The following is a 12,975-nucleotide window of genomic DNA, read 5'->3' as shown; positions in this document are numbered from 1 at the left end:
AAAGGGACACCCTTAACAAGTCTAGACTTAACTCGTCTGCTTATTCCTAAAAGTAGGAGGTAGTCTCCCAGAAAAAAATTGGTTTATATTCATCTCCACTATTAGTGACATTTTCCCTCGAATGTACTAGGGCAAAAAATAAATGGTTTCTACATTGAAATATAGTCTGTTAGGTTACAACCTAAGGCTGAACTTGCTTTGAAAGAAAAACTTGTACAAGGAAAATTAACAACTAAACTACCTTTCAAAAAAGGCAGGTTGTCACACTATGAACAAATGCAAGCTACGGATCTGGACAAAAAGCTCTACTACTTTACTAAAAGAAGGGCAAAGTAGATTACTTCTTTTCAAGATTATGATCTTTAGAAACTGAACGCTGATATGTAGCTTACTGGCAATCTTGTCTGTTCAAACCTCTACTCAACCAGGATGCTTCCCCCAAAAGAAAGGAAGAAAAAACGAACTTATACTAGTCACTCAACCTTTTTTACCTAGATTTATACTATCCTTGTACCCTGACACTCTCCCTAACAACCAAAATAATGGATAGGTTTCCCATAAAAGCCAGGGTAAGAGTAATGCATTTGACATCACAAGTTCTTAGCAGTTGTGCATATGACTCCCTCACAGAGCGAGTCACAGTCCCTTTTGATCATCTCACGAAGCCAGAAGAAATCTATATTCTAGGACAACCTCTTGTACCTACTGGTACTAACAAAAAATTCTCTAATACCCAGGCTTAAGATATTGGGTCTGATCCAAAAAGTACTGCAAGGCTCTCACGGAACACTTATGCAACTTATTACAATCCTCACCAATGAAAACCCACTGGGATATCAGAAAACTCTTGAATCTCTTCATAAACTGATGGGCTCTAGTTTTCATCAAACTAGTGAATGAATAATAAATCTTGAGTGTGAGTTCCCAATCCGAAGATTTTCTCAGGAGCTCGAGGGGGGTCCAAGAATAATCCCAATTATGAAGCCTGTGTTAAAGGAATGGTTGAGACTGTTGAAAGCTCCTCATAAACATTGAAAACTACCATATGGCAGAGAACCATACGTCTGAAGCCCTGGCTCAAGGTTGAGAGGTAGCTTCCACTACAGAGATTGGGAGTTGCTTCTCGAGACTAATATTAATGGGGAAGACAGCCACATGCTAAAGAAAAACTCTGACAGGACATGATGTCCATGACGACAACCACATAAGATGGTTCACATCTCCTAACAGAGCTTCTAAGGACTTTCAAAGGTACCTAAACATATGTTGTACAAGGAAAGACTCTTTCTAGCTCCCCAGCAAGAGATGTCTCTCTTGCTGTGCTGCGAGAAAACACACTCAAGAGGTGCTAGTTTCAACCCATGAAGTGTTAACAATTTCATGTTTTTGAGGTATCCCAACAGGTGGCGCTGACGAAAAAGTGCTGGCTATGAGGGAATCTCTCCCTGCACCTCAACCAAGAGTGTTAAAAAATCTGGATACCATTAAACAGACCAAAGAGTGATCAACAGTATGTATGTATGTATTTATGTACTGGAGAGAGAGAGAGAGAGAGAGAGAGAGAGAGAGAGAGAGAGAGAGAGAGAGAGAGAGAGAGAGAGAGAGAGAGAGAGAGAGAGAGAGAGAGAGAGAGAGAGAGAGAGAGGTGTGTGTGTGTGTGTGTGTGTGTGTGTGTGTGTGTGTGTGTGTGTGTGTACACTCCACCCTTCCCTCAATGTGTGGAACAAGCATCTCAGGAGGAGATTTCAAGACCCTTTCTATGAATGAACCACCAGGCCAGACCATCCCCCACTTTCTATTTCATGTGAGACATCACCATCACCTCCATGGAAGAAGAAGCAGACATAAAAAATAAAACAGACTACAATAGATTAGAATAAAGAATTTGCCCCATATGGCACACCACAAGGGCTGGGAAGGCCATTCAGCACCAAGGTATAACAGCGGGAAACCTGCACAGTTGCACTATGAAGCAAGTGCAAAAGTGGTTGGACAGCAAGACAGAAGAAATCTAGCAAGAATGAGGTAAGGAAAAAGAAGAGAAAGTCGAGGAGAATGCTTCATACGCATCCAAAGAAAAGACTGGGGTCAGATTATTATTAGAGATGTTCCCACAGAGGAGGAAATATAGGGACTTCCAACATATGCCAGTAGGCAAAGATGTTACTGGAGTCACCTTGTCCAAAGCAAAGTAGTTCAGGAACTTAACAAAGAAAGGATCACACGGTCTATCCCAAGGAGAGAAACATCTCTCAAGTATTCAAAACTCTGGACTTATACTTGAAACACTCCCAGAAAAAAACATGGTCTTGCCAAGAGTTCTATGCATGGAATGAGTGTGCGAATAAAATAACCTCCCTCCTCATATAGAACCCAGTGTTCATTTACAACAGAATCAATCTAGGGAGGAGAAAAAATGTAAACAAGGAGGTTCTTCGGGCTGTAAAAAAGTATATCAACTCTAATGATAAAGAATACTTCTTGGCCTTCCTCCTCTTCTTCCTATACCTCTACCTTTGGTGAGACCAGGTTGATCACTCCAAGCATAAGGAAGAAGGGGTAAAAAACCACCCAACAAAAATAATGCTGCAGGTGATCAATGTTCAAGGATGACATAAATCATCCACAACTACTTACCTTTCCCTTCACATCACTATTATTCACAAATATTTTTCATAGCAATGGAGCCCATGATTCCCATTCAGAGCAATGGAGTCCAAATGAAGGGAAAAAAAAACAGCAACAAAAATATGTGAAATGTTACTTTAATAGCAACACAGTCGTGCCAGTACCCCGAGGAAGAAGGCTATTCCCAATGACTGCCAAAGAAAAAGGGACAGGGTTATATCTGCCAGAACACTGCTAACTACTTTGTTAGCAAGCTTCAACAACCATTCAAAGCTTGCACTGGAAGATACTCCTTTATAAAAGACATGTTTGTGTTCTCTAAAAGACAAATAATTTTCAATAAATTAAATGACACGTCGACTTATTATGACGTTGGCATAAGACACCATTTCTAAACCAAAACCCATCACCCACTACTACACCTTTGAAAGTCATTATGTTGTAAAAGAATAATGTAAATACAGCATAAGACAACCCTATTGTCATTACCAATTTCTCACAATCACTGAATATCATCATACAAAAGATCGAATACACAACAAATAAATTGATGTGAATGAGTCTACACAGGGTGCTACTTAATAGTATACTGGTGAAGTCAGCAGGAAATGTATACTACTTAAATAAGTCTACAACTCTACAATCCATTGCAACATACACGCACACACACTCACTCTCAAGATTTAAATATTACAGCCGGGAGAAAACCAATGTAAAATAACTGTTTTACAGTTTCACATTATACTGTAGTCTATTCCATAATAACACTCTATAAACTTACTTCAAGCTTCCCCCCACCCCATGTCTTCAGCTACACCAATGAGGCTCTTCTACAAATACCTTTTGTATACAGTATCTCAATTCTGCCACCATATCTTCTAACTACTACTTTTGTCTCCTAAATGATTATTTTAGCAGTTTCAAAAGATCACTTTTTGAAGCAATATTTGCAGGAACATCTCGATATATGTAGTTTTACTTTGGAAAATACAGTACATTTTCAATTTCGAAGTAATTCAAAATCAATAATCTAATCACATAAGTTTTCTTCAAAGATATGGCCAAAGTTTCTACTGCTAAGGAAATTTTTTATTCTATTGAACTTTAAAGGATGAAGCACTTCCAATCATCATTAAATGCATTTTAGTGGCAACCTGAGGAATTAATGTCAAGGAATACTAACATTTTACACTAAACAGGATGGCATAATATACAAAGTATATAAACTTTCCAGTAAACTAATGCTATCATTCAAATTATAATACAACACTAAAAATATACAAACATGCTTTATCAAATTATAGTTTAAATTTTGCATTTCTGTACAGAATTTTATGAAGTTCTCCGAGTTATGCAAATTTCTCCTCTTAATAAATTATTCCTAAGAGACAATCTATTTTAAAAATAATACCCCAATTTGTTGACTTTTCTCATTAATATTTGTAAATCTGCTGGAAGATGAATACTGTACTTGATTACTATAATTAATTCAGGAATAAAGGCATTTTCAATCAAGGTTTGACTGATGTATGATGTTTTGGCAAAAATACTAATGCCTCTTCCATTTACTAGACATTCAAAGATGCTAAGCGAATAATAATCACTTGTAACTTCAGTTTGATGGATTTCAGAAATTAAGTACCATGGCTGCAATTAACTAACGTTGTTGATAAAACATTTCAACATTTTTAGATATTACAGTCTTCAGTGGAAAGCTTGGACTTTTAGAAAGGGTGAACAAAATTAAAACATCAACAGAGCTCATCATAGAAAGATTACATTTTAAGAATTGTTTCTCAAAGCAATACAACCTTATATTTTCTTTGTAACATTAAATAAAAAAAAAAAAGTAAAGAGAAAAAACCTTTATCTAGACTTTTAAAAAATTATCAAGAGAAAAATGAAAGCACACAAATATTTCCTTAAAGAAAAAGCAAACTTTTGTAAGTAAAGGCAAGATTAATGCAAAGCAGAACATACCACAGAATTAAATCTATGTACAGTATGCGACTCACCTAATTCCCTTGACAAATGTAGCTGAAGTGAAAGCGTATGATGACCACTTGTAGTAACAGTGTTACCCTGAGCAATGTCAGAAGGCATAAGAGATGCTTGAGAGTAATGAGTTCCACCAAGAACTCCTGATGATGCACCCAATTCCCCGGTGCCTTCCCGAAGTGTGGCTAAAGAAGAGCTCATGCTCTTTGTCGGACTAACCGTACCTTCCAACAGAAAATATGTAACAGATGACATACAACTGACATGGCAAAAACATGGAAGACATTGCACATTGTTATTTCAACCCATGAAATAACAGTGGTACAGATTTATATTACCTAATAATTTCAACAAATAGAGGGCAAAAGAATACATATTTCAATTATGTACTTCAACTTTTCTATTCATACTTCTCCATATTGTACAATACAAACAAAACAGTACAAAATATGATTTACAAGACTGATAAAGAATGATCTAATGATTAAGTTTTATATTTATTAGTAATAAATTTATTTACAGGCTTGAAAATTTGCATACACTAGAAATTCTGAAAATGTTATCATACCTGGCAATGGTGACACCCCAGAAATGGGTATCCCTGCAGGAGGACTAGAGACTAGACGGGAACCCCCAATTTGTGAACCGCCAACTTGAGATCCACTAAGATGATGGCCAGTGACTGATCCATGAGCTAAGTGGCCCGAGCTAGGAGTCAAGTGGCCGGAAAAGTGACGAGACTGAGGGGCAAGTACTGTAATTGAGCGGTTCATGTGCAGTCCATGAGAACTACTTAAACGAGTCATGGACTTGTTAAGCTGAATAGTTGAAGAACCTAGTCGGCCTGTGCTCTGAGGTACTGTTCGGAAGAGATAATACAAGATTACAAATAAAGAATTGCACTCATTTTGTACAAAGTTGTAGAGCCAACTTGAGATATTCAGTTTGGATGATCTACAACAGACTTTTATTACTATATAATACATGAGCTCAAACCTTAAATAAATATAAAGACAAAGTAATGAAATGGAATGTACTTTTACTATTTCTAGTAATATTCATTTGTAACATGGTGAAAATAATAATGATAAAGCACACAACAGTATTGCAGTGACTGTATATGCTGGTGTTTAAAACTAAATTTAACCCAATCCAGGATTCACCATAACCATTAATATCTAAACTTATCACTTGAACATCCTGTGGTTCAACTCTCTCAAACAGCACCAAAGATTTTAAAATAAACAGCATCTGTTATGACATGGCCTTTTAAAATAGCATTCTTTATAACCTACAAATATACTTTTAACTTGTTAATATTTGTAGGAAATTCATTCCCTTCAAGCCCAAACTAACTTATGCTAATTAACACTCTTGCCATTCAACTTGGTGTTCATTACTGCCAGATAAACACGGGTATTGTAAATATGCCAAATATGACAAATTTGGAGATGATTTATAAATTATTCCCTAATTAATACAAAACTGAAGTTATTTATGTGGATTATCTTTCGGCGAAGCTGGAAGGTAGCCATTAGCCTAAAAGTGCGAGGTGGCAAACCTGCCTAACCGCTTAAAGGGGCAGGGCGGGGGTGGCTGTGGGGTACCCAGCCGCCTCTAGGCAGGACTTCTGGGGAACAGGTGATGGCAGGCCAATTTATATAAATAACTACAGTATAGGTCTGTCTTAGTTAGGGAAAAATACAAATTACAGCGGAACCTCTACATACGATCTTAATTCGTTCCGGAACTTGCTTTGTATGTTAAAACAACTTGCTTTGTATGTTAAAACAATCGTATGTTGGAGCAAATATTCCCATAAGAATACACTGTAATTTGTATAATTCGTTCTACAGCCCAAAAACCTATGATAACTCCTTAATAAATTACTACCCATAATTACAATTGCATCATTAAGATAGATGTAAAAAAGAATTATAAATAAATAATAAATAAAAAAGGGGTTTTTATTGTCACTTCACCTTAGAGACAGGCCAACGCAGGTGTAGGATTTGCTACGCAGGAGGAGACGGACGGTCGGCGAGGAGGTAAAGATGGTGACTGCGATAACGTACCGTAACTTACTCTTAACTTACACTGCGTGAACATTAACCTAATTTAGCTTATTTATTCATTTTTAATTTTTATAATCTATATTTTTTTACTTTTTTTTTCTTTTTGATTCTTAATTTTCATCCCTTACATACGACACTTCTTTGTAATAAAAGAACACTGAGAGAGAGAGAGAGAGAGAGAGAGAGAGAGAGAGAGAGAGAGAGAGAGAGAGAGAGAGAGAGAGAGAGAGAGAGAGAGATGATATTTATTGTCAAGCATGCAATGAAAACCTTGAAAGCTCTGAAGACACCTTTGAGAAGATGATCAAGCTCTGACGTTGACCTGAGCACTTTGGTTCTTCTCATTGTTGTCCGATGAGGGGCATCCACCAGACTCGAAAAGTCTCCTTGGGCAGAGGCAGGAACTCCCAAGCCGAGAACTTCTCTAGTCTCGTACCAAACGCTAGATCTGGAAGCCAATCTGGTCGGGGGAAAAAGAGAAAACAGTCTTTCCCTGGTCCTTCTTGGATTGCATCCAGTCCCCCATCATTCTCAAGGCTCTCTTAGATGAGCAAGACAACACCATCTATGTGAACAGAAACTCCTACGACGCTACGAGGAGCAGCAGAAAACTCTTTGGTAAAAACTCTCATAAGTTTCTTTAAATCCCCCGAAAGATGAAGGGTCTTAGGATCTTCTCCTTCCGAGATTTCCTCTAAATGATCACTAGGGGAAAGGTGACCGTTGATCCCTTCTTCCGACAGGTCTCTAATCGAAGTAGAGACGTCCTGTTTCCTAGGAGTAAACTCAACATCCTGACTTCTGGCGTCACGTTGTTCCAACGCTTGACGCTCGGTACTATGACATTCGCGATCTTGACGCTCAGAACTATGACGATCGCGATATCGACGCTCAGTTTCATGACTTCCGAGGCTCTTACGCTCGGCAATATCATGACGCCTGGCGTCACGTTGTTCCAACGCTTGATGCTCGGAACTATGACGTTCGCGATCTAGACGCTCAGAACTATGACGTTCGCGATCTCGACGCTCGGTTTCATGACTTCTGAGGCTCTTAAGCTGTTCCTCTACTCGACGCTCAGTGTCAAACGTCGTGTCTAACTCTTACAGCCGCGTTAGTACCTTGATGTCCAATGCTCTGATGCTCGGCGTTACATGTCATGACTTCCAACTACTCGACGCTTGGCGTGATGTAGTCCAACTCCTTGATGCTCGGCGTCCTTTCTGGAATCTAAACGCTCGGCGTCATGACGAGCAACTCTCTTCTTGTCTAGCAGGAAGGGAAATACGTAAGACACCGGACCTGTCTGTGAGCTGCGTCATCCGACGTCGAAGATAACACTTTTACCTTGCCTTTCCCATGGCGAGGGCGAGCATTCAAGGAAGCGTCAACAGGTACGCTCGAGGGGACGACTGCTCAGGGGCTAACGCCTATCGCCTCCCTTCGCCTGTCGACATTCCTTCTCCCAGGCGTTGGGGAGTTTGGAAGGGGTCCAGGGCTAGGAGAACGACAGGTCCGAGCAGCCGCACCCTCCACTGCACTGATTTTAGCACTGAAACTTGCACTTTTTAACTCTTTCACATCAGACCATAATTTAGACCTGCCCGCTGCGAGAGATTCTACTCTTTCGCCAAGGGCTTGAATGAGAATGCAATAGGCTATACGATTAATATTAGTATTCCCAATATCGAAAAAATAAATAACGATACAAAGTAATTTGTGGGACTGTATCGATCGTCATGATTACTACGTAGCATAAATTTAACTGTACGCTAGTTTTATTTAATCTCTGAAAATAGATCGATGATTATCTAAAGAAAGTATACTAATAGGGCAAATATTTTCTTAAAAATAATATATTCCTTTTACATTATAACAATTAAATACTTTTGGTTTGTAAGTTAGTATTTTCTTTTCATTCCTTGCAAGAAAAAGAAATAAATTTTGCAAGTCATTCTTCGTAGTTTACGTCACATGATTTGTGACGTCATAGTGTTGGTGGAATGATTTCCTTCCACCATCATGTCTTTAAGAGTTGGTTCGTTAGTTTTTACAGTAGGGAGAAAAACTCCTGATCCTATCCCTTTCAAGCTTACGAACATAGCGATCATATTCCAACCACTCACTCTCAGTCAAAATAAAACAAAACCAAATGAGCGAAAGCCAAGGCCAACGTGTACTTCACCAAATTAACTGCAAAAAACACAGGTCAAAGAGAGCGAAATTCCAACGATGTCACCAGTGAGGCGGCAGGGAAGATCTGAGGAATGACTGGAATGGTTCCAGGTACCTGGGTAGAGGGCACACTGGTGGTACAACTAGCTACCCAATCGGCGATTGCCGCGAATTTTGAAATTTCTGCCGTGACGTCAGGGACTAAGCTATTTATATATAACGACCAGATGTTTAAAAAACAGAATTACAATTATTTAAATCAGCTAAGAACACTTCGCTTCGGAGAAAAGCTGATAAGTTAAAATTACAATTATAATTTCACTAAAAATAATTGAGACAAACAATCAAAAGCGCAACCTAACCCGCGAACGGGAAAGGTGCTCTTCCCAATAGTACACAGTTGTTGAAAGGTGAACGACCTTGAGAAGAGAAAGACCGCAGTCAATTTCTGAGAGGCCACTTTCCCTTCGCTCAGTAATCCATGTTTCCTGTAGGAAAAGGGAAAAGGCGAAGACAATAGTTGCATGAAGAGGGAAAAGGCAAAGACAATAATTGAATGAAGAGGGTCCAGGCGAAGACGATTCTCCTGCGGCGGCCGAGTCAATAGTTATATGCCGACGGCAAAACCGATGGACCAGAGGGGGAGAGGTCGTACCCCACGAAGTGGAATTGTGCTGGCCTTGTTCCGGTGCTAATGTGCACAAATGTTGTCGTATATGTATCACATGCACAGCACAAACACTGAAAAGGAAACTTATCACATTTCTATACACACATATATACATAAACATTAAGAAATGTTGTCAGACATATATATAAGAAAAAGTAAGTTAAAATACAAAAATTAATGGCAGTCCTGAATAGGCGAGGAGTAAGAGCGAAAACAACCGCTCTCCATCCGAGCCAAAAGTAAAGTGAGCTAACTCACAGGTGTGTGAACGGGAGTGGTAGCAAGCTACACCCACCCCCGCCCCGCTAACTAGCAGTGTGGGTAGTTAACCCACAATAAATTTTAATGGCTCATCATTTCAGCTCCGCCGAAAGTATAACCCCTAATAAATAGCGTTGTTTGTATTCCAGTTACAGAATAAAGTTGTACTTGTGTAGCAGAAGTAAAAAATACTTTTGTAACGCAATGTAGTACTGCAATGGCTTAGGTCGGCATTTAACAAGATTGTAAAAGAGTGAATAATTACCTCCACGTTCGTAAAATAAAAGTACAATAGTCAGTAAACACATCATCTTTAGCACTCAAACATTAAAGAAACTTTCCCATCATAATCAAATGGATTACAGTAGAATGTACGAGACCAAAGGCTAGTGTAAACAAAGACATTCCAACTCTCAAAGATATCCAAGTGATATCGCTAGTTTTTTACATGTAGCATTTTACCCTTATCATTCCACTAATGGAGCATTAAGCTCATGGTATTACTTATCATACTTGGTAACTTATTGAACATCTGAATACTCAAAAGTACCTTTTAAATGGAAAATCTTAAACACTTGTTTATAAAAATGGCACATATAAGCAATCAACTCATACTAAACTTTACGCATAATTTTTCTACAAAATTGAGTATCATTGTAATTCAAGACCAGGAAATAAAAGCAATGTTCAACTTACGGGCATTCAATCTAGGCATAGACCTGTTAGAAGCAGTAACGAGTCGTCCGGTGCTTCGAGAAGTATTGCCAAACTTGCTCACAGCCGAACCATGGGGCTGAAATATACTTAGGTCTCGCGTAGCAAAGTTAAGGTCTGTTCGACTTGAGCCAACAACAGCGTCAACTCTACTGTTGATTCCAATTACACCACCCCCACTCCCTCCTCCACTACCACTTCCGCCAACACGCACAATAGTGACACCACCAGGTGTGTGGTTAACATTTGTATTTCTGAAAAGTAAACACATGATATCAAGGGTTATTTCAACATTACGGTATATGTACGAATAAGTTAATCATATTTCACTAAAATGAAAGCTCAAAAAGATGATGACCATGAACAAATATTCAAAATAATTTTTTTTTTAAATCTTATTTCAAAGATGATGACCATGAACAAATATTCAAATTTTTTTTTTTGTTTAAATCTTATTTCAGAAATAATTTTATGTACTTAACACAAAAGATTAGATTATACCTTATTCCATTGTACTCATTATTCAGCTGCTGAATATAAACACGAGCTGAGGAATTAGCCCGATCAGTGCATTTGTTGACAGCTGTAAGCAGTGATTCCGACTCAAAAAGTAGTGTTGGATACTGACTGCAGAGTGCCTGAACCTCTCTTAACACTGAAGAATGGAAATCAAATCAAATTAACAGGGTTATATATCTCTAAATACTGTATTGATAGCATTGTATAAAATGTTGCACGAAATGTTTCAAGAAAAATCTTTAGAATTTTTCTACTTAATGATTGTACAACTTTCTTTAGCAATAAAACTCATCATTCAATACACATTTGTTCCAGATATAATGAATACCAGATTTATAATTTAGAAAAATTATAATCCACCTGACTTTACCACTTATTATAAAATAGTTCAATGGTAAAACCTAATAAAATATCTGGACCAAGAATCTTCCAAAAAAGGATTCACTCTCAAAAAAAGGAATTCAAATGGGAGCAAGTAGTATGTTCAATAGTTGAGTGAGAAGAAACTACAGAGAATAGATTAGAAGTAGAGAGCAAAGAACAATGCAGTTTAGACTTTAGGATTATTACAAATAACCATTAGTAAGAGGCAGGGAATATATTTAAGTTGACCTTTTTTTCTAATGAACAATATTAGCACCTGTAATAATTTCTATACCTACATAACACAGTCAACAATTTCTAGTTTTTACAATTCTTTCACTTTGTATACCCTTTCAGAGTTTATCAATTCATATCTTAGTATCAAGTTCCTACTTGTGGAATAAGCACATAGAAGATAAGAACGAATACTGTATAAAGAATGAAGGACTTCAAATGCTTGTATTTCTTACCTAAAGAGAGAAATCTCTCTAGTTTCTCAAAATTTCTTTACATCTACATATAAATTTTGTAGAATGAAGTGATTGACCTCAAAGAATTCAGCTCAGCTCATCATGACTAAATAACCGGTTACATTCCAAATAAAATTCTTCAAAAATTGCTAAGATTACTGTAATATCCTTTAACACCATGATGATTTAAGTTCTAAAAAAAGTGACATTTGAAAAAAAAAAAAATTCTCAATAACTTTTCTAATGAATAACATAGTCCTCAACACCCTTCTCACAAATTTAAAGAATGGCTGTGAAGAACCTTGTAAAAGTGTGGTAATATGATTCCCCACAACATACACCAATTAAAACTATGAAAAATTCAAATGGGAAAAATAACTACTTACCAACTCCCAGGCTCACAGAATCCACTTTTGGTAGTTGTTGAGCTATGTAATCAACAGCATTTTTTCCTTTTTCTTTACTCAATTTTCCAACTGCACCCAAAACCTGACAAGAAAAATATATTTTGTCATATGCTGAAAACTTACTATACTGTCATGGGAAAAGACTGTACATCGATAAGACAAATTTGAAAGTGATTTTTATTTTTCCTAATGATACAAACCTGTACCTATTTATAGGGATTATACTTTCAACAAAGCTGGAAGACTAGCTAAAAGACCTTTAACGATATGATGGCGGGCCAATTTGTATAAAAAGCTACAGGTTTATATCGTTAGGAAAAATACAAATAACTTTCAATTTTTTTATTTTTTCCAACACAAAATACAACAAACCCTTGCTATTTATAGGGATTGAATCCCCCCCTTAGGAGGGTGAAAGTCCGAACCAATTGGCTGGTCTTTGCCGGGGTTTTCCAATACGTGGCCTGACACCTCACTAAACAATTCATACAAAGCACGGTTAACGGGCTGAGCAATCTGGGAAATTGTATGATAATTGCAGTGTGACTAGTCTAGGTAAGAATTCTCAGAAATGAATTTTTAAATTTAAAATTAATTTTCGAACACTTACCTGTATAACTTAATTCAGCCGACACAGATGTGATCGGCTGAATTAAGTTATACAGGTTAAGTGTGAGCCAAATGTAGAAATCTTG

At 37.5% G+C, this 12,975-nt stretch overlaps 1 protein-coding gene across 4 annotated transcripts in view; it reads right to left on the bottom strand.

Annotated features, from left to right (window-relative positions):
• The window catches only part of melt (melted), a 137,912-nt gene that overhangs the window by 41,379 nt on the left and 83,558 nt on the right, over window positions 1–12,975 (bottom strand). For all 4 annotated transcript variants that reach the window (XM_068380721.1, XM_068380718.1, XM_068380722.1 and 1 more), the window contains exons 8-12: window positions 12,260–12,362; window positions 11,023–11,176; window positions 10,504–10,775; window positions 5,195–5,485; window positions 4,644–4,850 (exon numbers count right to left, since the gene is read on the bottom strand). In XM_068380721.1, the coding sequence (XP_068236822.1) occupies window positions 4,644–4,850; window positions 5,195–5,485; window positions 10,504–10,775; window positions 11,023–11,176; window positions 12,260–12,362 (1,027 nt within the window). The remainder of the gene's footprint in view (window positions 1–4,643; window positions 4,851–5,194; window positions 5,486–10,503; window positions 10,776–11,022; window positions 11,177–12,259; window positions 12,363–12,975) is intronic.

The sequence above is a fragment of the Palaemon carinicauda genome, chromosome 9, assembly GCF_036898095.1.
Source record: "Palaemon carinicauda isolate YSFRI2023 chromosome 9, ASM3689809v2, whole genome shotgun sequence".
NCBI classification, from domain to species: domain Eukaryota; kingdom Metazoa; phylum Arthropoda; class Malacostraca; order Decapoda; family Palaemonidae; genus Palaemon; species Palaemon carinicauda.
The sequence above is the reverse complement of the archived record's forward strand: the minus strand, read 5'-3'. Positions and strand labels throughout refer to the sequence as shown.